A 27,758-nucleotide genomic window follows, 5' to 3' on the forward strand; every position below is an offset into this window, starting at 1 on the left:
TTTAATTAGAAGTGAACTGGAGAGTTTTGTACGCAAATGCATTTTGGTTTTAAATTTCGAGCCATCACCTCATCAACTTTGATATGTGACTGCCATATTTCTGTAGGTCGGTGTCCTCTCTGTGGGTAGGTCTGCGTGAGAACCCATCTATTTTTATAATAGATCTTTATGACCTCTTCCTGTCAGCCTCTGTGTCTTCTGTACTGACAAGGTGTGCTCTTGACTTTATTATTCATTTCCATTAATCATTCTTGAAGAATAATGAATCGTCATCAGTCATCATCCTTTTTCCAGTATCCCAAAAGCACGATGCCTGAAAGTGTGTGCAGGTGAAGCTGGGGTGGGTCCGGGGGTATCCTAGGCCACAGCAGCCCGTGTTCGTGTTCGGGGCGAGGCCTCAGCTCTCGGAGTCCAGCCGGTAGGATAAACGGGCCCGGGAGCCCCAGAAACGCAGGATCACAAACACCGCGACCCCCAGCAGCAAGATGGCGCCCAGGGTCCCGAAGAGGATCCCGAAGAAGGCTCCGAGTTTCATGCTCAGTTGCTCACAGCGCTTGCCCCAGGGCGTGTAGATGGAGAAGGGCACACAGCTGGGGACAGAGGAGGGGACGCGGTCAGCAGGGGAGGAGGCTAGCGCTGATCCTCCCCATCCCTCCTCTCCTGCAAAGGTTGGCCGCAGGTGAGCATGCGCAGACACAAACCCAGCCCTGCCCCTAACTCTCCATGGAGCAGATGCGGAGCGGGCTGGGTGTGTCTGCAAGTGGGGACGAGCGAAGAGGGAGGGCGCTCTTGTGATAAGAGGGCCCGGGTGGCGCTGCCCTTCTCCTTAGCAGGCCTTTGGCTCAGTGCGCTCCCCTCACTACTGGTGATGAAGTAACAGGGCAAAGGGCGCCAGTTTGAGAGGACCACCCTTGAGTGGTAATCTTAAGGAGGGCCGGGTCTAGACCCAAGACAGAGGGTTCCATTTCTACCAGGAGATAGCAGGCTGTCCACCCAAGAAGTAAGATCATGTGTAAGGGTTTGGCTTTGGAGCCCGGATCCTGCTACTTAACTTACTGGGTTTCTTATGCTCTCTAAGCTGCAGTTTTCTCATCTTTAAAATGGGCATAATACCCCCCTGCCCCCAAGTAGCTGGTCTGAGTTGCAGAGGTAATATATTATCTTTATTCTCCACCCAGCATGGGCACTCACACATTTTTTCCCATCTCCCCTTTTCTCTGATCCCCGTTCTCTCAGTGGCAAAGGGAATCGTCCTAATTTTCAGACACCATGAGGTACCTGCAGCGGGGCCCATCCGGCAGGTGCTGGCACTGGCCTCCGTGCTTACAGTAGCCCTGACTGCAGGGGGACACGCAGGTGAAGCCACCCTGGGGGCTGTAGACCAGGTGGTAGTCCTTGTAGCCATTGCATTGCAAGTAAGTTGCCAGCATGCTCACATTCACTGTCGGGTAGGACACAAGTGAACATGGAAACAACTGATTAACAGCAAGCCCATACCTTTTCGGTGAGGAATTGCATGTTCAGGCACTTATCCTGAGACATACTTAGAACTCACAGTAAAACTACACGTGTTCATGAAGGTTCAGAGCAGCATGGTTTATAAGAGCAGCAATGTTTCATGAGGGTGGAGTTGTTTAACAAAAAGGGTGCTTTGTTTAACAAAAACAAAGCATATTTTGCAACTGATAAGCTCCAGATATGCATTGGTTAAGAGCGTATGCTTTGAAGTCAGCCAGACTGAACTGAAACTCAAACTCTACTGCTAACTAGTTGTGTGATTTAGGAGAAATTTCTTAACTCTTTCAACCTCAGTTTCCTTATTTTTAAAAGGAAACTACCTTGCTTAGATGTTTAAATGAGATAATATATGCAGAGTACTCAGTACCTGCCTGACACAGTAACCCTCAATAAATGGTCACTATTAGTATAACATTCTGTTTAAAATATAGCATGTATGTTATAAAATACCAAATGGAATGTGTATACAATAGACAAGGCATTCAGTTCAGTTCAGTTGCTCAGTCATGTCCAACTCTTTGTGACCCCATGAAACGCAGCACGCCAGGCCTCCCTGTCCATCACCAACTCCTAGAGTCTACCCAAACCCATGTCCATACAGTCAGTGAAGCCATCCAACCATTATGTTCACAATTATTTGAGTAACGAGGAGGTTATCAAACATTAGGCATGACTTGATCCTTTTATCATAAAAAAATAAATAAATTGATATTTATTTATGTGAAGGTTCCTATGCAGACAAGAAAGTTCAAAAGAATATGCACAAAATGGGTTTGTCTCTGGAGTTTGGGGTTATAGGTGAGTTTTTTTTCTTTTTGTTAATCTGTGTTTCCTGAAGTTTCTATAATAAACATATTGTACTTGTATCATAAAAATTGTGGGGGTTTTGTTTTTGCTACTAAAAGTCAATCAGGTCTGGAGTAGTTATTGCCTTATCCCCAACCCTACTTCTCCCCATCCCCAAACACACACACACACACATAGTAGTTTGGAGGATTTCAAATTTTTGCCGCTGGGAGGGAAAAGGCTTAGCCTGGATTTTAAAAGAAGTTCTTGTTTGATCCAAGTAACAGCAGCTTCTCTTGGGTTTGGCATAGTCCCTGGCAGTTCTCTGCCTGACTTCAAAAAATAGAGTGAGCTATTTCTTTCCTTCTCTGGCAAGTTTGCCAACCTATCTTATTCCTGTTCCAGCATAATTAGGGGCTGTCAGAGTTGAAAGGGACCTCGGAAATCCCATCTCATTTTCCAGGTGGGGGTACTCAGACCTGGATTAGGGATGGCTTTTGCAGAGGGTCACACTTTTTCAGGAAGGGAGTCTCTGCCCATGGGCCAGGTCTCCAGCTTTCAACTTACTATCTCCAGTTGGGGGCCAAAGCCAGAAGGAATGTCTTTGTTTATATTTATGAAGTGCAATGGCCTTTTAACCAAATCATTAACAGTTTTAGAGAGAGAAAAACCTTGGCAGCGATGGAAAGCAGCAGCTGGGGATTATACACATGGGGACTCACCAAGTAGTACTTTGTGCTCCTGTTCTTGAATCTAGAAGGCTAGTGGGTAAAATGTTCACAATTTCTCTCAAAAATTACAAACAACAACAACAACAAAAAAACTAAATTGACTTGCTTCTTATCTGTGGCCCACTGTAGAATACATTTCAGCTATGGGTTTGTGTGGGCTGCAGACCTCTGACAGGCTCTCACTGCCTACCTATCCCCTCACCTATCCCAGGAGCTATCCCCCAGATAGTGACTCACGAGCCATCACACTGTTCACGTCCTTCCTGGAGATGGAATGGAAGGCCACGTTGTTCCTGGGCCCCCCACTTCTCTTCGCCCTCATCTGGGGAGCCGGGGGTAAGAACGCCTTCACCACTGCGTCCAGCAGCCGGTTGTTCAGGAAGTCAATGACAGGGCCCTCAGGGCGGTACTGGAACTCAGAGATGATGTTCCAGTGGCGAAGGGAGCTTCCTGAGGCTGGTGCCGTTGAGGGTTTACTGTACGGGAGGGGCACAGTGAGGGGCCAAGGGGAGAGGAGTTTGGGGGAGGACCTGGGGACCAGGCAGGGACAGTCCCGCTTACGTTTGATCCACTTGTCTGTTCCAGAGAAAGGCCTACAATTCCAGGTTCTTCAGTCTATAGGCCACCTAGAGCAGAGATGGGGGTTGGGTGGGGAGTGGAAGCAAGGGTGAGGCCCAGTCCACAGAGGAGACCCTTCCCACTTCAATGAACTTATTCATCCCTGTCTCTCTCTATATCTGTCTTTTTTTTTGCAGAGCCCCTCGGCTTGCAGGAACTCAGTTCCTTGACCAGGGATTGAACCCAGGTCACAGGTGTGAAAACTCGGAATCCTAACCACTAAGCCACCAGGGAACTCCCTATTTCCTTCTTTGAATATGAGGACACTGGACCGCCAGAATGTTTCTTATCATTTCTTCATCCCGACACCCCAGCTTAGTCTGGTGACTGGCACACAATCCCTGCTTAATAGAAGTTTGTTGGTGAGTGACGGACTTTCAGTGAATAGCTCCTAACTTGCCTCTAATTCCTGACTTACCCATTCATTCTGTCCCCATGTGTATAATGAACATCAATTATATTTAGCCAGACCTAGGGGACAGTCAGGTGCAGGGGATATCAGTATGACTTAGGAACAGTCCATTCTCAAAGGCCATAGTGTGGCTCAGTATACAAATGTCAACAGATTTTACTAAACAGAGTGTAGAGTGCTGTAGTAGTAATAGCAGCAGTAATAATTATTTGGACAATCTTTTTTAACACATTGTGTTCTAGGCACTGAACCGAGCACTTTACATAATCATTTAAACCTTCATACAAACCATTGACCTAAGAACTATCATCATTTCTGTTTTTACAGATGGAAGATCAAATAACTTGTCTAATCATTATACCTGCTCTAGTGAGTGGTAGTACCAGGATTTGAGCCCAGCTAGGATTCTATGTGGGCTTCCCTGGTGGCTTAGTGGTAAAGAATCCATCTGCCAATGCAGGAGACCCAGGTTCGATCTCTGGGTTGGGAAGATCATCTGGAGAAGGGAATGGCAACCCATTCCAGCATTCTTGCCTGGAGAATCCCATGGACAGAGGAGCCTGGCGGGCTGCAGTCCACGGGGGTCACACAGAGTCGGACACAACAGAAGTGACTGAGCAGCAGTAGCAGCAGGACTCGAGAGCCTCAGTAACACCTACTGTGCTACTGTGCCTGTGAGGCAATGACTAGGGCATGGAAGCCAGGAAGAGGACGTCCCTCGGGGAAGTCAAGGAAGGTTTCCTTGATGTGAAACACCCTCTCTGTTTCTTCCATATAATATCCAAGTGCAGGTCCCAAGTGATGCTCAGGAGGAGAGGCTGTGTTGACCCAGTCACCTCGGACTCTGTTGAGAGTTGGCCATTCCACCCCACTTGGAAATCTTCATCCTGGGCCTTCCTGCCTTCCTCATCCTCAGCCTTCCCTGGAGCAAGAGGCTCCTGCCTCCTCTGGCAGTAGAATCCAGATGGATGTTGAAACTCAGAAGGCAGAAGCCAGGGCTAAAACCTTGCCTAAACCTGCCAAGGCCCGCCCTCCACCCAGAGCTGGCCTGCAGCACTGACCGAGGCATTGACATCTGCTTGGGAGGCATTTTCGTCTTCAGTGAGCGAGAGCTGGATGATCCTTAAAGGAAGCTCTGGAGATGGGAAAAGCAGATTCATAATCACCTCACAGGTTTACCCAGCTCAGAGAGACCACACTATCCTACGCTGACAGAAGGTCACAGAAGAAGTGGCTAAGTCTGCTGACCCTCACCCTAGTGCACCCTGGACTACGGTCAAGGGTCCCCTGACTTGTGCTGAGCTGTGAGGTCACCTTCAATCTTTTCTCAGCAGACGGCTCAGGCCAGCGATTCCCGCTGTGACAGTTGCCGCCCACTCGCTCTCATAGCCTACAATCTACCACCACCTGAGGGAAATCTGGAGCTCTGTCCTGTGGGTTTGAGGGATTTAGCCTGGTCCCTGGAGTCCCCCAACTTCACCCAAGACGAGAGAAGTGGGGATGGCAGAGGATCTGGTCTTAACCTTGATGGACGGTTGGAGTGAAATTGTTCCCAGCCAGGAAGCAGCGGGCGTCGGTGAAGGCCGAGGGGCAGGTGCAGACGGGCTGGCAGCCCAGAGTGTGGGAGACGGAGCAGAAGCCGTTGTTGTAGCAGTAGTCCTCAGGGCAGGACTTATTCTGACAGAGGAAGGGTTTCTCCAGAGCTGCAGGGGGAGCCAAGAGGTCAGCAGCACCACACTAGGCACCAGCGGGCATGCCCCAGCCCAGGGAAAGCTGCTCCCAGGACAGGCTAGGTTTCTTTCTCACAAAGCCCGCTTAAACTATGTTCCATCTGTGGGCCACTCTGAACCCCAAACTATCCTTCTTCTTTTTCCAGACATTCCTTTGCCAGGCGACCCTTTTTTTCTCTGCTAGGTAAGGGTTCTCTCACTTCCACTGAGGGAATGGAGTGTTTATCAGACCCTCCCCATCAGGAAAGGACCCTCTTCCAGGAAAACCCACCAGCCCGTTTTCTTCACTTCCGTCCCCTTTTCTGCATTTATGAGGCCGTGGTTTTACCCTCTCTGGTCTCTGCTCTGAATATGTAGTGGTCTCTAGATTTCACTGGGGCGCTTCAGGGGCTTAGTGGACGCCTCACTGTGATGTCCCCAGTGACTCTGGTGGCTCAGAGGTCAAGGAACAGATGGTGGGAGGAGGACTCAAAGGGAAGATGAGGCACCCATGCTGCCAGATGCCCACAGCAGCCCCTGCCCCCAAATGTCCTGACTGGGGAAATGCAGAGACCCTGGGCCCGGCATATCTGAAAATCCCCAGGAGCCTGAGGGCCCACTGCCACTGGCTTCTGGTTCCCCGGATGCTGCTGGAAGTCTCCTCCCTTCTCCAGGCCGTCTTCAGTCTCTTGCCCTGGGTTTCTCCCAACAGTGCCTCAAGGCTGCTCTGCTCTGACCCCTCCCCCAGGCTTGTACAACCTCTTCTTCAGCTTCACACCTACGATACCCACCTCACCTCCTTATCATACCTACCTGCACTGAACATTCTAAAGACTCACTGGAAAGTGGGGAGAAATGGTTAGGCCCTCCCTCGAGATGTCACCTGTCCCCAGAACCTCCTCCTGCCAAGGCCTTGTTCCCAGCTCACATGCACAGTGACGTCCATCCCCAGTAAGGTGCGGGGGGCAGGCTTCGCAGCCCTTTCCGGAAATGCACTTCACATTCGGGAAGCACTGCTCGTCACAGGGGTCCTTGGAGTAGTTGCAGTAGCGGCCGAAGGTATTCCCATCGCACTTGCAGTCCGCTGCCTAGAATGGGTTGCTCATCACTGGGCGGCCAAGGAGCTGGACCATTAAGGGTTTCTGGGGTGTTGCTGTAACCCACCCTGTTGGTCTTAAAACCCATGGATCCCAAGTCCTTGTCTTAATTATGTTGGTATCCACTGACCACCTTCTCCAACAGGCCCTGGGCCCACCCGATCCTGTCAAGGGCAGGCTGTCCTCCAGGCCATGTGGCCTCCCTGGGCCATCCTGAGCTCTGTGCCCAGCCCCTGCCCCGGGGTCCCAGCCTCTTCCCTCTCACAGCAAATTCCCTTGCCTGAAATCCTTTCTAGGGTAAGATGGTGGCTAAAAAAATATTCTCCCATCTCTGGAATACTGGATCCCACATAAGCCCCAGTTTGCTGCTCTCCCTTCCCTTGCTGACTCCCACCCAAGAAGGAGACTTGGTGCTGAGCACGGTGAGAGCAAGCGGTAACTAGAACAAGGGCACAGGGAGGGGAACCAACCAGATTCTCAGCAAGTTCACGTCTCTCTTTCTATCTCCCCTACTAGATGATGCTCGAAAGCTCCCTGAAATGGAACTTTTCAATACTTTCTACTGTCAAGACTAGGTATCTTGGATTATCTAAAATACTGTATGGATTTCAATCTCTCCCCCTTCCCACCCCGCCTCCCCCAATCTGTATTTTTTTCATTTTCTGCCTTCTGGACTCCTCTACCTCCGTCCCTTCAAGTGGGGATTCTCTGCTCATGCCTCAGGAGGAGGGTGTGTATGTGTAAGACGTGAAAGAGGTGGTGGGTGGTGGAGTATTGCCAGCCAAACACTTTCCTTTCTGGCTCCCCTCAAAAGTGACAAGAAAAAACAAAAGAGATGGGGCCAAATTCGTGACTTAGGCCAGGTATCTTGGCTAGAAACTTGAATGGAGAAGGATTTTCTCCAAACTGCTAAAGAGATGCTTCTTTCAGTTGGAGGAAGAGGGGGGAAAAAAGGGTTTGGAGGGGGACTAAGATCAGAGGGGATCTGTACTTCTCCCAATACCGTGAAAATGACCCACCCCCAAAAAACAGTGGCTATGCAGTGTTTCTATGCAGATGGGACCCTAAGCCAACTTACAGGAGATTTCTTTTGTCTGAACAAAGCACAGAAGCCACGGAGCCTGAGGGGAGGGCCCTTGGAGCTGGGATCTGTGTAGACTCAGGCCCAGGGACTGCATAGGCACCTTCCTACCCCACGCTTCTCTGTCTTATTCCAGAACCATGGAGCTGGAAACAACTGGGAAACTCCAAGAAAGCCTGAGGTGGAAGTTTCCTACCAACCTGGCTGAATGGGAGCTGGGAGATAAAAATTCAGTTGAGCTACAAGCATTAAAGAAAGTTCTTTCTTATACTTTCGTACGTTTGTGACCCGAGATTGGTATCTGCTCCATTCACTACCCCACTCCCAACACACACCTGACACAAAGGGGCTGAAGGACAACATTCTTTCCATTCCTACTTCCTTTCCCCCCTACAGGGAAACCGCCCCTATTCTGTTGTCTAACACTCACCTCCAGGGAGGAGTTGTTCACCCAGCTGGTCTGGTTGTACAAACACTGGCTCTCTGCCTTGCACTCACAGACCACTGTCCTTGGCTTGAGTACAGATGACAAGCTTCCCTGGTCCCTGCTTGCTAGAATCTCCAGAGTAAATGGTTCCAGCAGCTTTGGTGTCCATAGCAATGTCCCATTCTCTGTCCCAAGGAAGACGAGACTGTTGAGAGTTGGGAGCCCCATCTGCTCTGCTGCCTGATAACTCAGGTGTGGATGCTGGATTTCCCCCACCCCTCTCAGACCACCCCTCTGATCTTCTCTGGCATTTCCTTGAGCAAGGTTAGTTTCCTGGGGTGGTCCTGATTACACTCCAAACTGGAGGTGGCACCAGCCCAACTCAGTGGTTGTGGGGCAGCACTCCACAAGCAGAAGGTGTTGCCCCGCCCCTTGAAGAGACGCCTGGTCTTGCACCAGAATGGTTCATCAGGAGGGGGACGGAGGATGAAGGCCAGGATCCTTCCAACACTTGCTCCCAACCTCCCAACACTTCCCCAGGCTAAACTGCAGGCCAAACTGACTTCAGCTTCACAACAGCCCCACCCTCGCCCTGATTTCACTGCCCTCATCTCCTAGAATTTTGGCCAGCCTGCTTCAGACAGCAGACTACAGTGAAACACTGCTACTTATCAATAAGGACTCTTCTGATCCAGCCTGTCTTGTGTTTTTAAGAACGTCTCCTGAAAACAGCAGATTGAGAAGAGCTGATAGTAGGGAACAGATGAGTGTAACTTCCAGGTCGTCGCTCTTCAGGATAGGAGCCAAGTGGATGGGAAAATTTCCTGGTGCCATTAATTTGACACCTGGGAGGATGCCATGTAGAGCAACAGGGTGCAGCCAAAGCATCCCTTCTTATGCGCAGAGAAAGAAAATGAGTCAGAGACATGTTCGGAGTTCAGAATAAGGTCCCTAAGGGCTTTGGTTTAGCAAAGAACAGTCACCAGCTTAACTAGTGCTGGCAACAGAAGGCAAGCTACTTGCTGTGAGCTTTGACTCTTTTTTTTTTTTCCTTTGGCCACGCTGCACAGCTTGTGGGATCTTAGTTCCCCACCCAGGTTTGAACCCAGCCCCATGGCAGTGAAAGTGTAAGAGCTGAGTCTTAAACACTGGACTGCCAGGGAGTTCTCTGGGCTTTGACTCTTGAGCCGGATCATGGTTACAGGCCTGAACTGGAGTCTTCACACCATTTCCTGCGAAAGAAAGATGAAGCTTTCCTTGGCCCAAGCACAGAAAAGCAGACAAGGAGAGACAAAGTGAGGTAAACACGGTTGACAAACAGAAAAATAGTGAGAAATGGACCAAATAAAGGTTTTGTATTTCCTTAAATCTTGTTCCATGTGATATCCTTCTCTTAATAGATAGGCAATGTTTTAAATTTAGTAACATATTTCAAGACTGAGATGAAATGAATCTTTGAATAAGTTGTATATGCCCAGAGGCAATCTAGCTAGCTGGCCAAATCTCCATAAGCCCATCACTGCTATTCACTGGCGATGGGGGGCGGGGCACCTATTTTATTTTTCCAAACTTGAAATCATTTTAATTAATTTATTTATTTTTAAAATTTATTTATTTTAATTGGAGGCTAATTACTTTACAATATTGTATTGATTTTGCCATACATCAACATGAATCCACCACGGGTGTACACTTGAATTATAGTGATCATGCCTAAGAAATGCTGGTCCTGGATATTCCAGTGAAGAAGTGACATGAAGTTGCACAGGATATAATAATGCAAAATTACCCAAAGTTTGACTCTGACTTAATCCGCTAACCCCCAGCCAAGTGTTCTTACCAAAGAGCTTGAAGTCCGTGCAGTTTTCTCTGAGGGTGAATGTGATGTCCTTAGCGTCGCTGGTGTAATTAACCACTGTGGTCTGTCCCATGTAGGCTTTTATCACATCAGGACCCTTGATAGAGGGTGGGTACCGATCTGAGACACAAAGAAGGGATGTGGGGTTTAAGGCAGGATACTCCCTTACCTTCTGGGCCATCTCTTTTCAGTCCTCTAGCTTGCAGGAGGCGTTCCTCAGGCTGGGACCCATCTCCAGAAACAGGAGTTAGTCTGTGCACCAGCTCACAAACCCATGAAAAATCAGGCTGTGGTTATATTGCCCAACCTTCTTCCCAGACAGAATTTATTTCAAGTTCTTTCCTGATCAGAATGCTATGCTAGGTGTAATGTGAAGTGAATCAGAGGACAGCGTTGTTCAGACTATTGAGGAGTTTTACATTTGGAAGAGGACTGAAAACCACGAGGGTAACGTCATCGGCATTGTGTTTGTCAGGAATAGAGAGGGAGTGTAACCTTTTCACTGGCCTCTGTGTTTTGGAGCCCTGCTATTTCCATTTCATTGTTCATTCATTCATTCAGCCAGTCACTTAACAAATATTTATCGAGCACCTACTCTATGGTTTGCACTATTCTACGTAGTGAGGATGCTGCAACAGACAAATAATAAAAAAAGATACCTACGAAAATTAGAAAATATGTTATTAACAGATAGTTATAGATGCTAAGGAGGAAAAACAAAACAGGGAAGGCAAATAGGAAGTGTGGGTAAGTGTGAAATTTTAGACAGGTTAGCCAAGAAAGACACTGCTGAGAAGGTGACATTTGAATAGAAACTGGAAGGAGGTGAGGGGCGCCAGGCACCTGGGGTAGCCTGCCAGGCAGCCTAGGGCAAAGCATAGCAGGCAAAAAGAACTGCATGTGCAGTCTGAGTTGGTAGGGAGCCAGGCATGTCTGAGGAATACAAAGAAGCCAGTGGGGCTGGTGTGGAGGGAGTGGGGCTGAAGTCCTAGGAGAAGAGTTTGGAGAGGCAATGGGGTCAGACTGGATAGGGCTTTGAAGGTCATCATTAAGAACAAAGTGAGCTGGGAAGTCATGGGAAGGTTTGAGTAGAGCAATAGCTTGAGCAAAACAATCTGTTAAATTTTACAAATGTGTAGCTCAAAGGAGTGTCATGGAAGGCCGTCGCCTTATCTGTGCCCTAACTCTGCACACGCCTCCCCAGGCCTCACACCACTTACTCAGGGTAGTGTTCATCTGCTGGTAGATTCTAAATATCGCCCTAGTGTCATTTCCAAGCTTTTCGCTTCCTGTAGCCAGGACATCAAAGATGCATTGATCATCTCCATGACAAGAAGAGGTCAAATTTTTATTCAGGGATGTGTTTCGCAGCAGTTGTGAAAGGAAGACAGGGGTGAAGCTGGAAGGCAAATGGTCGTCCCTCTTGCCAAAAAGGCTTGTTCCGTTGATTTTCCCTGAAACACATTATTTGATGCAATGATGGTGGCACCAGGGTGGGGCTCCAGCTATATTCTGTTGTGTCTACCACTTGTGTGTGCTGTGTGCTAAGTCACTTCAGTCATGTCTGACTCTTTGTGGCCCTATGGACTAAAGCTCATCCTCTGTCCATGGGATTCTCCAGGCAAGAATACTGAAATGGGTTGCCATGCCCTCCTCCAGGGGATCCTCCCAACCCAGGGATGGAACCCCTGCATCTTAAGTCTTCTGAATTGGCAGGCAGATTCTTTATCTCTAGTGCCACCTGTGTCCACCCCTAACCCTTGCTTTATATAGTTTGGGATTGGGGAGGACAGAGTGACTTCCAGATTCTACGTCTGGAAACCCCCGCTCTAGGGAGTGAGGGCCACCCACCTCCCTCATCTTCTCTTCCAGGCTGAAGCACTGTGGGTGGGATGGGAATGGAGGGGACAAATCTGGGGTGGAGGGGACAAAGCTGAGGTGGCACCAGCATCCCCAGGTCTCTTCCTTTCTACTCCTCTCTCATGAAGGACAGAGGTCTCGCTCCCATAGGCCTGAGGGGGACAGAACAGCAGCTTCCTTCACCCGGGACCTGCCCCATCTGCTCAAAGACCCTGAGGCCCAGACTCACAGGTCATTCCATAGTGGAAAAGCATCTCCTCGGAGCTCCTTTTCGGTACGGTGGAGCCATTGGGCATCCTGAAGTCATCATCTGGGTTGCCGTTCCAGAAGCCTGGGGGACAAAGCAGGACTCAGCCACCCTGGGAGGTGGCCCTCCCTTCCCCAGGGAGCATCCAACAGGGCACAGGGAGATGTGGGGAGGAGTAGGGGGCCTGGGAAGCCTCTTTCGGTGGCATCTGCTCTCTGCTCAGGAGGAGGGGAGAGGACTATAACCTCAGAGCCTACCCTCTGCTTCAGGGAAAGGAGGAAGTGGAGAAAGAAGGAAGGGAACGTGGGGGATGAAAGGAGGGTGTGAAGCCCGAGGGAGGGAGGGAGGTGGGGGAAGGGCGGCTGCTGGGCCCCATGCTCTCCAGAGCCCATCCTCAGTGGCCCCTCGGCTGCCCCAGGCCTGCAGCTTAGGGAGGCTGGGAAGTGAGCCTCAAAGGCCGCTGAAGAGGTCCCACCTCCTCCTCCGCTGAGAAAAGAAGACTGTACTCGGGATGTCCGCAGGTGCACTGGATGGGAAGCTGCCTATGGGCTGGGGATCTGAGCTCTGCTCCAGAGGCAGAGTGCTGCCCACTCCTTACCCATGAGGCCTTCAGTGTGGTTCTGATACCCCTTCGAAAGGCTGCAGGAGATGTGGAGGATGTTGGAGATAGCGAGCACGGAGATGGCCACAGCACCATCGAAACTGGCTGATACCGTGGAGCCGTGGTGGGTCATTATGACTCCAGAGCTGTTGAAGATCTCCTGGTCTAGAATGTTGGGAGACAAATGAGGAAAAAGCCAGCGTTGGAGCCCTGGAGGCCCAGGACTTGTCAGCAGTAAAGTTTAAAGATGCAGAGAAGAGACTGAAAGCAGCTGGGAGATGCCTGGCACGGTCCTTCTCTCACTGGAGAAGCACACTCACAGGACATGCTTGCGGCCCATCCCACCCTCTTCTCCCTGGGGACTGAGGAGGAGGCCCCAGAGAAAGGAGAGACGTGAAGAGGGAAGTTTAAGGCCTGGCTCCAGTGAAGAAGTTGCTCCGGCCCAGCTGCTGGAGGGACCGTGGGGTGACGACCATGCTGCTCCGCCCCAAGACCACTGCCTTTCCACCCCAGCACCCTGCTCCCCAGTGCTGGGCACCCCGCCGACCCTGACCCAGGGAGGCAGGAGAGGCCCAGCCTACCTTTTGTATCTTCACCGTTAGTCTCAAATGCTATGGTCTGGTTATTGAGCTGAACATGGATTGTGTTATTGGGCTTAAGGAGCCATTGAACCTGGAAGGGAGTTGGCAGAGACCTCAGCCCAACCTGCACAGGGCTGGAAACAGAGGAAGGAGCCTGGGGCTTGGACGATGGTGAAAGTGATGGGGCGTGTGACCATGAGGTGATGCTAGCTACCATGCATGAGGGTGTTTGGCCTGGGCCAGGCTCTGAGCAAGATACGTTTCAGAGATTAGCTTTTAAATCTCACAGCAGCCTTGTGAGGTAGGTAATATTATTATCCCTATTTTACTCTAAGGAATACAAGGTGCTGGATGTTGTTTCCTCAATCTCACAGGACCTTAAGCCAGTGTCTCCAGGGTTGACTCTTTATGTATATTAAAATACAGTTGATTTACAAAATCATGTTAGTTTCAGGTGTACAGCACAGCAATTCAAACATACATACATACATAGAATATATATATATGTAATTCTTCAGATTCTCTTCTCTTATAGGTTATTACAAAATACTGAGTAGAGTTCCCTGTACTATACAGTAGGTCCTTGTTGGTTATCTATGTTGCTTCAGTTGTGTCTAACTTTTTATAGCCCCGCCAGGCTCCTCTGTCCATGGAATTCTCCAGGCAAGAATACTGGAGTAGGTTGCCATGCCTTCCTGCAAGGGATCTTCCCAACCCTGGGATCGAACCCACGTCTCCTGTGGCTCTTGCATTGCAGGTGGATTCTTTACCGCTGAGCCACCTGGGGAAGGCCTATGTTATTTATAGTAGTGTGTATTTGTTAATCCCAAACTCCTGATTTGAACCACTGCTCTGGCAGGATGCTTCCTCACTGCCTCTAGCCCCTTCCCTTCCTCCTTCTCTTTTTCCACCTGGGCCTTAGTCTCCAGCTGAAGGTCCCTGAGCTAAAGGCATTGTGTGAGGGGAGTGCCCCCACCTCCAACTCACTGTGATAGGGTGCAGGCTGCTGGAGCGGTATTCAGCAGCAAAGCCAATGAAGTTGGTGGCATTTGCTGAGCGTGTCTGTGCAGTGCGGCCCTGCAGCAGGAAGGAGGAGTTTCTGTCCTGGGTCCGGACCAACAGGAAGTCTCCCAGCCCATTGAAGGTGTAATTGACACCATCCAAGGTGGTGATGTGAGGGTCCCCGACCATCCAGGCTAGAAAAAAGGAGGTACCACATTGGCAGGGCGATAAACAATCTGCCTGCCACTCAGGAGACCTGGGTTCGATCCCTGGGTCAGGAAGATCCCCCTGGAGAAGGGATTGGCTACCCACTCCAGTATTCTTGCCTGGAGAATCCCATGGACAGAGGAGCCTAGCAGGCTACAGTCTGTGGGGTCACAAAGAGTCAGACACGACTGAGCAACTAACACATTGGCAGGGCAGACCAGGGAAAGAAGGGCCTGGGAGACTTCAGCCTGGGGAGGTGCTCAGGGAGCATTTAACCCTCCCCAAAATTCCTCTTGCACTTGTGTGCCCCCACCCCATCCACTTCCTCATTAGCCCCTGATCCACCACACCTTCCCCTCCCCCAAGGCCATGGGTGAAGTCCCTCCTCTGCCACACTCTGCACACACCTCCATCTTCCCTTGTGACTACAGTCCTGCCCCAGGAAGCTTGTGCTGTCCCCGTTCAAACCCCAAGAGCGTATCGCTCCCTTGGTCTTCCACTTGGGCTCTGGAAGTGGAAGGGCCAGGTCCCAGCAGCCTCACCAAGACTTGAGGGCTGGTACCCGGCGCAGCTGACCGGGGGCCTCCTTAGCTGGTACAGGGCGCAGAAGGAGGGGTTGCTGTTGAAATGGCAACACCAGTTTTGCAGCTCCAGTTCTTGGTCTGTGCAGAAGAGCAGCATGTTAGTAGAGATGGAGGACCTGCAGGATGCAGCTGGGAGGTTTGGGCAGGATGATAAGGGCAGCAAGGATGTGATTTGGAAGTCAGACCCACATGAGTTCAGATCCCACTCTGCTCAACGACCTTAGGCCATGGACCAGTTACTGTCTCCCTTGTGGGCTTGGTGGAGACATGGGCAGCAAAGCCCCTGGTGGGCAGGCACAGGGTCCTTCCTTTCTTGAAGGCTGAGGGCTGAGACCCACCACTCTCAAAGTGCTGGGAGCAAGAGGCTGTGGCTGGTGGTCTGGGGACTAGGAGGCTGCTGCCTTTACAGGGAACAGATGTTCCCCTGGGCCCATCCCCATCCCCCGCTCCATCCCCTCTAGCTCCTTTGGAGGGTCTCTGCAAGAGATGACTCTATGTCTTCCCCCAGACAGCCTGCTAATCTGGGTCCAGGTTGACGAGGTCAGACCAGGCCTCTGCCACTTCGCTAGAAAGATGCCCCTATCAGCTGGGGCTATGGGCCAAGTGGAGACGGGGCAAGAGGAGCTCAATCAGGAATCCCTAGGATGCCAGCTGGAAGGGATGCTGGAAACTTCCTGTTTTTACAAGGTCAGGAAATGGACGGGAGGCAGCTGGGAGAAAACAGGGACGAGAGGCTTCATGCTGCTGGTCCCACTGCTGGTGTGGAGCCCAAGCTGGTCCCTGACAGAGAAGGACAGAGAGCTCCAGAAAACGCGGGCTCAAGTTGTCTGCCAACACACTTACCAAGTTGCCAAGGACTCTGCACTCTCCAGCCTTGGAGTAGCTCTCCCCAGGGTCCATAGCGGCAGCACACACCCCCACGCCAGGAGGAGAAGCTGCACAGCTGCCTGCTGCCTGCAACAAGCCCAGACACTCTCAGGCCTGGGCTGTCAGTGGTGGCAGCAGCCATTGCGCAGGGGTGTTTCTGAGGAGGGACGGAGGGAGTCCCAAAAGGGAAAGGTCAGGCACGGCCAGAGGGAGAGTGAGTGGGCTTATAGGGATGGTGGGAGTGCCGCCAGAGACCAGAAGGATCTGTTACCTCTGCTGATGGACTGGAATCTTAAATCCAATACTCCCTGGTTCCAGGAGCAAGGGCAGGAGATCTGGTTCCAGCCCCAGCTGGGCCACTGAGGCTGTCTCTTCAACCACTGCAGACACCGGAGACGGTAATTGGGCTTTTCCTCTCTGTGCAGCTTGTAGATCTGTAGCCCCCGGAGGCCTGGGGAAGCAAAGGAAGTAGGGGATATCCCAGGACATGGGGCCACAGGCTCTTATTTAGCTTTAGGGACAAGCAAAACTCATCAGTACATCCTCTGTGTGCCACTTCCTGCACTCTGGACAGTCTTCCAGGGATGGGCCCAATGCAGATTGGCTGTGATTCCCCCCAAAGGTCCCTCTGACGTGCGCTTCAGAACCCTAAACTTGGATCTTAGGGTGAGATCCTGGGACAAGTGCTGGGCAGGGAGACCTCATCTGTACCCAACTCAGAGCCAAACCCTGGCCCAAGCTTCAGTGTATTCCATTCTCCGCCCTCCTGCCTGCTACTCTAAGCTCCAGTTCTTCCAGTCCCCCCAGACCAGCTCTTCCTTATGTACCCTGTATCTCAGTGAGTGATGCCACCAGCCACACGCTCAGACACTTGCACAGACATACCAGTGGCTAAAGCAGCCAGGACAGAGGCCAATGTTCAGAGGCCAGCTGGGGAGCCACAGGGAAGGTGGCATGTGAAACAGACACCTGCTCCAACAATATGAAACTGGGGGAGCTTCCCCTGTGCCCAGATGCCATCCTTGGAAAGGGGGGAGGTAACTGGGAGAAGAACCCCTGAAGAGCGTTTGAAATTTAAATAGACCTTTAATTGTGGGCATGAGTGCTAAGTCACTTTAGTTGTGCCCAATTCTTTGCGACCCTAAGCGCTGTAGCCCGCCAGGCTCCTTTGTCCACGGGACTCTCCAGGCAAGAATACTGGAGTGGGTTGCCATGTCCTCCTCCAGGGGATCTTTCCAACCCAGGGACTGAACTCGAGTCTCTTACATCTCCTGCATTGAAGGCGGGCTCTTTACCACTAGCGCTACATGGGAAGCCCAGACATGTAATTAACTGTAAGTTATTTACTGCCCCCCTAGCTGCCATGAGTGAGAAACAGGGCTCCAGAATACAGCAGAATTCAATAGGACATAATGTATTAGATTTTGGTCTTATTCCCACACAAAAGAAGAAATCATCAAGATGACTATAGTTTGATAAGGTTTTGAAAAGGATAGTCATTTTATGATATCTGTTTGTGTGTTTTCTCCGCAATCAGGAGAAACACACCAGATACTCTCCCCCAACACACACACACACACACACACACACACAATCACACTGCACCCCTTATGTCACAAGCAGAGGCATCTGGATAGAAGGGCCTTAATCTGATAGGATGGAGCTTCCCTCATAGCTCAGTCAGTAAAGAATCCTCCTGCAATGCAGGAAACCCAGGTTCAATCCCTGAGTCAGGAAGATCCCCTGGAGAAGGAAATGGCAACCCCCTCCAGTATTCTTGCCTGGAGAATCCCATGGACAGAGGAGCCTGGCGGCTACAGTCCATGGGATCACAAAGAGTCAGACACCACTGAGAGACTAAATCACCACCAAGCTCACAGTACAGCTTTCTCCACCAGGTGGCACCAATGATCTGACTTGGCTTATGTTTACCAGACTTTCTTGCCACAGAACAAACAGAACTGGATTTATGCTTCATGGTCCACATGGCTAATTTCTAATGCTAAAATATCTTTTGTTCTATCACACTTTGGAAACTGTCATTTCTTTCCCTTTGGCGCCCCGAGGCAGTGCAAGTCATGGAGGAGGCCCTTGGAGCCTAAAGTACTGGCCTTCTTACCAAAGTGAGAGCTCTTTGAGAGCAAACAGAGTTGCTCTTTTTAAAAATGTTTTCATACTTCTGGCTCTTAGCACAGTGTTCAGCACACAGCAGGTACTCGATAAATGGTGACTGAATGGATGTCAGACCCCCTGGAATTCCTCTCTGTAGATCCATTAAGAGATCTCATGTGGGTTCTCATCCAGCTCTGGGACAGGACACTTGGAGACTTGTCCTAACTGCCCATTCATGTCCCCGCCTCCTGCCATACCCATGTCCTCACTTCCAGGATCTGGGCCCCCACTCAGTCCTGCTGGCTTTGGGCTGATTCCAGGGAGGACACTCTGCACTGCAAGAGGGTGCAGAAGGCATGCTGCTCCCTGGGCAGTGCCCAGGCCAGATCCCAGCTGTGGGAGGTCAGATGGTATGGAAACACCCTTTTGTGGACATGCACGGGAGTTGCCCTTTGAGGACTGTCACGGCATATGGAGTGGGAGACAGAAGAGGACTTGAGTCCCTCCAGTCTGATAAGTGGTGCTTTTACCTGAGTTGGAATCCAGGAATTGGTCTGGACGATACTTCTCCCATACTGGATGGAATGTCAACTGGCTGTTTTTGAAATACCCATCTCCACTGTGGGCAAAGAAAAGAATATCTGACCTTCATCACACACAGAGTCCTTCCCCTTAGTTGGCAAGTTGCTCATTCATCCAGCGAGTCAATCAGCCAGCCACCCCCTCGGTCCAGCCAGTCATTAGTTATCAGTTGGCCCGTCAGCTATCGAGCCAGCTGGTCAGGCAGCCAGCCAGAATCACTGATCCCCTGTGCTAAGCAGGATTGGGGAGGAGGCAGATGGGGGAGGGGTGGGAGGACCTAATTTATCTCATATCTGAGCACAAACTGCAGTGAACTGGTCCTGAGACATGGGTTGAAAGCAACATCTCAGGCCTCTTTCCTGTTAGTTTCCCTTCAACTAGGTGTCGGAGAGGCGGTGCTATAGGGGACGGTTGGTGGTGCAGGTTAAGAGCTAGTCTTCGAGTTAGGAGGATCCGGACAATGTGTGTGCCACCCCACCCCCACCCCCCCCCACCCCCCTGCCCCGGGGACGGTATTTAAACCCTGCTCCAGGAAGGAGGAAACCCCAGAGTGGGGCCTGCAGACTCTGGGTCATGCCTCAGAGCAGCCACTCGGATCCTTTCTCCTCTTTGACATGGGACAGATGACGCACATGGGCATGACACCTTCCATGGGTGCCCTCAGAATGGTGGGAAATTCCTAGCTAGTTAGATAATTCCAGTCCTTTCTCCTTCAGGGCATGTTCAAAAGCAAGTGAAAGCAGTGTAATTACAGGGACAATCCCAAACACATTCTAGGAGAAAGGCATCTACAGCAATTACCAGTAACAGTTTACATGGGACCTTCACAACCGACTGCACATGCATCATGGTTGAAAACTATTGTGTTAGAGAATGAGCCATTCCCACACTTGGGAACCCATGTCCGAAACCACAGCTCATCCATCTCTCTGCTTTCCCTCTTTGCCACTGACCACACAAGCTGTTGGTGCTGTTGGGTGAGAGGTTAATTCTCAGCCCATCAGAAACTAGAAATTGTCATACTGAGTGAAATAATTTAGAGAAAGAAAAATATTGTGTGATATCACTTGTACGTGGAATCTAAAAAGAAATGATATAAATGAACTTATTTACAAAACAGAAACAGACTCACAGACTTAGAGAACAAACTTACGGTTACTAGGGAAGAAGAATGGGGAGAAGGGATCATTAGGGAGTTTGGGATCGACATGTACACATTGGTATATATAAGATGGATAACCAATGAGGACCTACTGTATAGCACAGGGAACTCTAGATGGGAGTTCCTGGATGGGAAGGGAGTTTAGGGGAGAATGGATACATGTATATGTATGGCTGAGTCCCTTTGCTGTCTACCTGAAACTACCACAATATTGTTAATTGCCTATATTCCAATATAAAATAAAAAGTTTTAATAAAGTCAGAAAGGCAGATTTCAGCCTTATATTTTGTATTCAACTTTCTGCTTTGCCACTTACTTTCCAGCTCTTTGGGCAATGACTCATCCATTTGTACCTCAGTTTCCTTACCTGCAGAATGGATAATAAATAGTATCTCCTTCATGGGGTGGTTGTGATTGTCAAATGAAATAATGCCTGTTAAGTACTTGGTGTTGGTGATGGACAAGGAGGCCTGGCGTGCTGCAATTCATGGGGTCGCAAAGAGTCAGACACGACTGAGCGAGTGAAATGAACTGAACTGAAGTACTTGGTGTAATAAATGTTGACTGATACTTGACAAGTCAAGAGTGGTCAGCTAATGTCAATGGAAATCCTAGAAGTCAAAGCTCTGGGATTTATTATCACCATGCACGGAACTGGGATAGGAAAGGGAATGGCAGGGTGAAGCGGGATCTTTGCATTTGAAACAAAAAGAAGTGGAAACCAGAATCAGTGTGAGTCAGAAGCATTGGCGAGGAAGAGTCCTGCCCAGTTCTGGGGGACAGAGTGTGTGTGCAGTGCAAGCCCTGCTCTGCACCACCTCCCATTATTTGCTCATGGCTGCCAGCCCATCCCTGTCCTACCTGGAAAAGCCCATCAGGACAGGGTTGCCTGGTCGCCCGGTCACAGTCCACTGCATACCACCACTTTGGTAGAGAAACAGGGCGTAGGACCTGCTCCCGTCCGTGGAAAGGATGGCTTGGTAGGTGTTGGTCTGGGGGTTGGTTGGAGACAAACAGGGATGCCTGTGAGAGATCTGGGATGTCCCATCACCCATCCCACACCCCCACTCTGACACCCACATCACCTTTTCCTGACCTCTGAGAGCAAAGGCATGGGCTTAAATACAGGCAAGTTTGGAATTTTGCAGAGATTGCACCCTGACTGTCAAAGCACCTGCTGTGGTGGATTTGCCTTCTTTGTGACTTCTTTCCAGTGAGGAAAGGTAAAGGATTCTGGGCTGGAATCCTGTTAGAAGAGGGTCTGTCTGAGAAAGCTTCAGCAACCAGAGAGATTAGCCAAGACCTCAGAGAGCTGAGAGAGGCCTGCTGAGCTTCCTTTGGGATATTTAAGGATATCGTCCAAATGTCCCGTCATCCTGAATAGCACAGAGGAACCATGCAGGTGAGACTGGAGATTCTCTGAAGGCAGATTTCGAGCACTGTGCTTCTACACAGTGAGTAAGCAATGAACTTGCTGAGCCAATGAAGAAATGGGTGACTTCAGACCAGACACAAGGAAGAACTCTGTGACTGTCAGAGTGGTGAGGCCCCAGAGGGAAGGCTAGGGGGAGCATGAGGCATGGCCCCTCTCCACTGGATGCTTTTCTGTCATGAGCCAGAGTCTGGAGACAGAAAAACCTTGGTTCCAGGCCTGGCTTTGTCATCTGCTAGCTGGATGACCTCGAGCAGTTGCTTAACCTCTCTAACCATCATCTTTCTCATCTCTAATATGTGGATAATTACATTAGATTGAGCCATATAATATTGCCAATAGCCAGCCATTTGGGGGGCTTCCCAGTTGGCGCTAGTGGTAAAGAACCTGCCTGCCAATACAGAAGCCATAAGAAACATGGGTTCCATCCCTGTATCAGGAAGATTCCCTGGAGGAGAGCATGGTAACCCAGTCCAGCATTCTTACCTGGAGACTCCCATGGACAGAGGAACCTGGCAGGCTACAGTCCATAGGGTCGCAAATAGTCGGACATTACTGAAGTGACTTAGCACAGCCACTTTTTACTTATTGCATGCTCCATGTTTCAGTCTTCTAATACCCAGTGCTTTGGCTGCTGTGAGGCATGTAAGCAAAGCCCCGAAGTACCCCTGCCATGTGGTAAGTGCTGAGGAGACAGAGCAGGGGGTTTTGGAGGTGGTGGGGATGGGGGATAGGGAGGCAAAGAGGTGGGCTGGGAGGGAAGTGCTCTAATCAGCCATCTGTCCTTGACTCAGAGAGGAGTTTAGACAAGTGGTCCCTGCTTAGGATTCTAGGATGCCTGACTTCCAGGTGGTTCACAGGACATTGCCCACTGGTCCACTCACCCCGATGGTCACCTGGGCAGGATAGGCAGGGACATGAACCCAAGTGATCTTTAGCGTCCATCTGGCTTTGTAGTTTCTGGTTTTCGTTAACGTGTTAATTGAAGACTCCACCTTCTGCACTAGTGTGTTGTAGTCATCATAGAGAGTCTCATATTCCTAGGAAAAGAAGGCAGATATGGAAAAGGAAATAAGGATACCATCTCAGTACTCCTGAGGGACCCCCATTTTCTGCTCACTTTAGTCCACCCATGTCTCCCATCCTTCCCCCTCCCAGGCTTGTGTTTTCAGTTAGTGACCTGAAGATCAATCTGCAGGGAAACATGGGGTGTTATGAAGTGGATAGTCAAGAGCCAGAAACCCAAGTCTTCTAACTTGAACTTGTGCATCTCTTAGCATAAACTGGCTCTGATGGTGCAACCACCTGCATCCATTTGTACCTCTCTGGGTCCAACAAGAGGCTCTTTAAGACACGTGTGTGCTTCTCCACATTTGGATCTTCTACAGTGTCTTGTCCATGGCCAGGGCACGATCAGCATTTGCCTGCAGTAGCTTTCACTACACTGAGAGCTCTCTCTGAGTGGAATCATTAACCCAACCCAGGAGCACACGCAGGGGCCGTGCTTGACTCGGCCTTATTAGGAGGAACCCCCTGCAACCTCATTCCAACAGTGGATGGCCAACCCACCCAATGCAGTCTTCCCATGGTTGTGTCCTAATCTGTTTCCTCCCCACCCTCATATAAGCTTCAGTTCCCACCCCCTGATAGGAGGGTTCTGACAGCAGGAACACTAGCAAGGCCCTCCACACAGGCCTTTGTTTCTCCTTGCTGGCTGCTGGAGAACCCTGTGTGCTGAGCTTTGAAAGGCCCACCTGGTAAAATATGGTTCCCCGGCTGCTGGAGAAATCAGCATCATCCCAGAATGGAGCCACCATGGCCACAGAGTCCCAGTCTGAAAAGCCTCTAAGGGGAGGGTTGGGGTAGGAGAAAATCTGGTAGTCTGACTTCGGGAAAACGATTTGGCCATTATCTGTGAACTGAGCACAAAGGTTCCTCCGATTAGCATTCAGGGAGAGAGCATCCCAGACTTGGGCCAGCTCCTGGGATTCGTGAGGGTAGAACCTGGAGATGTCAACAACCCCTGGAAATGGATGGTCTCATCCCCCTGCCTGCTGGGAGAGCCCCGGTACATAGTTTTCCCACAAAAACTCTTCATTCTTAGGCCAGTCCTCACATCTTAAGAGCTTCCTAAGGTGGTAGGTTTTGTCCTGCTTCAGTGGCAGACCCATCCATAGACCAGCCCACCAAAGAGCAGAGGCCTCTGGGTAAATCCCCTTGGGCCCCGCCCCTGAAGCTTGTGCCATATCAGTTAGAGCTGAAAGAATTTATACTCTCACTGCATCACCGTGTGGCTCTCTCAGTGTGTCCTGGCTCAGCCCCCTCGTCGAGGGCCAAAACTGCCATTCGGCCCTCTTCTATGAGACATGAAGTACTTGGACCAAGGAACCAGGAAAATAATTACAGAAAATTTGAACAGCATCAGTCAAGTTTCCCCAAGTAGGGCTTCCTACTCAAAAAAAAAAAAAAAGGGCGGGGGTGGGGGGCCATGAAAACAGTGGAGAGATTACTGGGCCCCAGGACCTCTCTACTGAGGTGACAACACTCTGTCCACATGTGTGTGTGTGGCAGGGGCAGGGGGCAGGGGGCAGGGTATAGCCTCACTCCTTGTCTTCCTCAGCTGGTGCCTTGTCATTAAAGATAGTGTGTGTAAACAGAGCCAGCAGCAGAGACGTAGGAGGTCCTGACAAGCCTCATAGTCATAGCTGCTCATGGGCACAGGGCCATCTTTGAGTCCTGGAGGGGAAGCAGGGCCTGTGGAATGCAGGTCGTGAGTCCTGTCCTTTGGGTTGCAGTTGGGGACTCACGTAGAGGGAATCCCAGAGCAAGGAGCCAAGGGGGAAGCCGATCTGGGGCTTGAAGAGTGGTGAGGTGAAGTCCACGGTCCTCCTGACAAACTCCCGGTCTCCAGCACTTGGCCCGTAGGGGAAGAGGAGAACACCTGGGCCGGTACAAAGAGGAGCAGGAAGTTCTCAAGGGCCCCAAAGTCATTAAGGCTGGTAGGGCATTTCACCTCCAAGAAGCCTTCCCTGACCCCATGGACTGTAGCCTGCCATGACCCCATGGGGTCATGACCCCATGGACTGTAGCCTGCCAGGCTCCTCTGTCCATGGGATTTTCCGGGCAAGAACCTTAGAGTGGGTTGCCATTTCCTACTCTAGGAGATGTCCCCGACCCAGGGATTGAACCAAAGTCTCTTGCATCTCCTGCATTGGCAGGCAGATTCTTTACCACTGAGCCACCTGGGAAGCCCTACACCGCTCTCCTGGCCTCCCGCAAATTTCTTCCTGACCCCAGCTGTGATGGCATCTACAGGATCTGTTATCTACAAGATTCCCTCACACATCAGCCTTGCTTCTCGGCACTTTTCACCTTATTTCTGGTAACCCCAAATTCTTTGGGGATCTCCTCCCCAGGTGACACCAGGACTGTTTTTCCTGTCCATGCCTTTATTCCAGCTGTTTAGGCCCTCCTGTCTGCATGGGGCACTTCATCTCCCCAGTTCCTATTTACTCTTTCCAGGAAGCCTCCTCTTCACCTTGAATCCACCCCTGACATTCCCTTAGGGCCTTCCAATAAGTGCACCTAATATCCTGGGTTTGTTCCTCTAATGGCATCTACTGAGGCAGAAGATATGTCTCTCTCTAAACAGCCCCTTGGTCATTTCTGTATCTCTAGCTCCTAGCCCAGCACCATGTGCAAAGCCAGCCCTCGGCACCCAACTCTGATGCTCTTGCATTGTCCGCTGTAGGGCTCTTCTGATTTGAAACAACATAGTCTGTGAGCAAGCAGGATGAGACTAAACACTCAGTTACCCATCCCTATCAAGGGGATAGGGAGAGCAGCTGGACTTCCCATGACCCAGATGGAGCAGTGGAGAGATCCACAGAACCCCCAACAACTCACAAGGGCCGTCATTGGTAGATACAATCCAGCTGCCACAACTACAACCACCACGTCTAGCTCCATCCTCTTCCTCCCAGGGCAGAGAGGCTCTAGCTCTATGGAATCACTTGCCTTTCCCAGGGTTAACAGGGACTGATGCAGCTGTGGAGTGGGTACCTGTAGAAGTCCCAGGAGTGGAGGTGGTAAGGGTCTGGGAGGTTGTTGAGGGTAGTGATGCTGTGCTTCCCCCACAGTCTGCCCTCTGTGAGGTTGTGCTTTTTTCTGGGCAGGCAAGGAAAGAAGACTGGAGTGGGTGTGACAGTCAGAGAGTAGTAAAATTTAAGAGAGTCACAGACTTTAGGAGCTGGGAGAGACAGCTAGAAACCTGTGTTCTGGTCATCCCCAAACCACCCCCTGCAGAAAAGCAGTTATCTCCTGGGGTAGAGGGGATTGTGAGCCTGTGACTCACCATACCTGCCACTGACTTCATCTTCTCATGGACCTGACTTCCAGCTGGGAGTGCTAGCTCACGTCCTCTCTCAGGCACTCCTCTGAGCTGAATTGAGCTAACTGGGCTACTGTAAGAGACCAAGACCCCAGAGTCCCCCTACCTGATGTCTCAGCCTTCATGGTGGAGCCTGTGACTGTTGGAGAAGTGCTGGTAACAGACAGAGGAGTGGGGTGACTTGTGAATCGGGTGGCGGAGCTCCAGGTGACTGCAGGGTCAGGGGCTGATTGAGAGAATAAAGAATTAGTGGTGCTTGTTATGGAAAGTGAGGTGCCAACTGAGGTTCCCAGGGCGGTGTCGTGGTGGGTTGGTGCTGTCCACAGTCCTGTGATAGTGGTGGTAGACTGAGTTGTGTGACTGTCCCTGGAGGGTGCTGGGGTGAAGGTTGTCACTTCATCTGCAGTGGATGTACCCTGAAGAACACTTTTGGAGGTTGAGTGTCCACTTGGTTTGAATGAAGTTGCAGATGAGGCTATTTTGATTGTGCTCATCATGGGGGAGAATAAATTCATGGTTTGGGGTTCTTGTGTGGTCTGTGTGCCTTGTGTGGAAACTATTTGAGAAATAGCTGATGCTTCTTGAGGAGAGATGCTGGTAGACAGTGGGGTTGACTGCCTTGTTGGGACTATTACAGTTTGGATGAAGGAGATACAAACATGACTGTTTTGAAGGTTTGAGTCATACTGGAGCTTGTGCTCCTGATAAGAATACCCCCAGTGGTCTCTGTCCCTCGTGTCCAGTGAGTCTGGGAAAATGCTAACTGAGATATTCTCAGACAGCAGTATGTGGTTAGTTCTTCCTGTTTTCTACTGTTGAGACTTCAGATGTAACTCAAGAAATACTAGCAGGGGAGGTGGATGCTCTTTCTGTGATCAATGTACTGGCAGCTACTGGTGTTGACAATGGTTCTTTTTCTGACTGAGTTGTGTGGCTGTCACTGAAGGATGGAGAAGTGAGTGTTATTGTTTTATCTGGAGTAAATATCTCATAAGAAACATCTGTAGAGATTGAACTTTTAGTACAGGGCCATCCTGTGGTCTTTGTGTCTTTGCTTTAGTGAGGATGGAAAACCATAGATGTTTGTGGAGTTGAAGAACTGGTAGAAAGGAGTAGATTGTACTGATGACTGCCATGGTGTAGAAGCTTTAGGAGTGAATGGAGAAGAACTTCCAGTTACAAAAGGGGATTTGTCTATTGTGTTTCTTACAGTGTTGTCTGTTGACCTTTTTGTTCCTAATATTTTTGATGTTACTGTAGGTGTATACCTCACATGGGGTGGGAATGAAGTGGTTGTTGTACCTGAAGGGGATGTCCTCTGGGAAGTACCTTCTGTAGATCTGTGTGCATGTGTTGATGATGAGACAGTTGATGTTCTCACAGCTGTGATGGTGGTGGTTTGAATTCCACTGGTGGTTTTCATGCTTGGAGTCTGGCGGTTCTGAGGAGACATTGATGTTTTCCCGGTAGAAGTGGTGAAAGGGGGTAAGGTTGATTGTTTCTCTGGTCCAGTTGTCATTGACACTGTGGAGACCGGATGGATATGTCTCGGTAGAGTTGGTGATGTGTTCCTCGGGTTTCCTACAGTGGTGTCTGCTGAGGTTTTTGTTCTCCATATTTTTGATGTTACTGTAGGTGTATGCCTCACATAGGGTGGGAATGAAGTGGTTGTTGTACCTGAAGGAGATGTCCTCTGGGAAGTGCCTTCTGTAGATCTGTGTGCATGTGTTGATGATGAGACAGTTGATGTTCTCACAGCTGTGATGGTGGTGGTTTGAGTTCCACTGGTGGTTTTCATGCTTGGAGTCTGGTGGTTCTGAGGAGACATTGATGTTTTCCCAGTAGAAGTGGTGAAAGGGGGTAAGGTTGATTGTTTCTCTGGTCCAGTTGTCAT

General features: G+C 50.3%; 1 protein-coding gene across 1 annotated transcript; it reads right to left on the bottom strand.

The window, feature by feature from the left end:
• Positions 1–27,758, bottom strand: MUC4 (mucin 4, cell surface associated). Its single transcript, XM_061411387.1, has 24 exons — positions 27,167–27,758; positions 25,971–26,090; positions 24,282–24,415; positions 23,229–23,393; positions 22,359–22,514; positions 20,904–21,034; positions 18,829–18,917; positions 16,458–16,637; positions 16,163–16,273; positions 15,278–15,397; positions 14,514–14,722; positions 13,527–13,617; positions 12,943–13,110; positions 12,327–12,428; positions 11,458–11,691; positions 10,220–10,357; positions 8,383–8,564; positions 6,703–6,862; positions 5,589–5,768; positions 5,127–5,200; positions 3,597–3,661; positions 3,273–3,511; positions 1,279–1,441; positions 1–590 (listed from the first exon to the last, which is right to left on the bottom strand). The coding sequence occupies exons 1-21, from the start codon at positions 27,756–27,758 to the stop codon at positions 3,629–3,631; spliced, it is 3,369 nt and encodes a 1,122-aa protein (XP_061267371.1). The 3' UTR covers positions 1–590; positions 1,279–1,441; positions 3,273–3,511; positions 3,597–3,628.

This window comes from Bos javanicus, chromosome 1, assembly GCF_032452875.1.
Source record: "Bos javanicus breed banteng chromosome 1, ARS-OSU_banteng_1.0, whole genome shotgun sequence".
Lineage (NCBI taxonomy): Eukaryota > Metazoa > Chordata > Mammalia > Artiodactyla > Bovidae > Bos > Bos javanicus.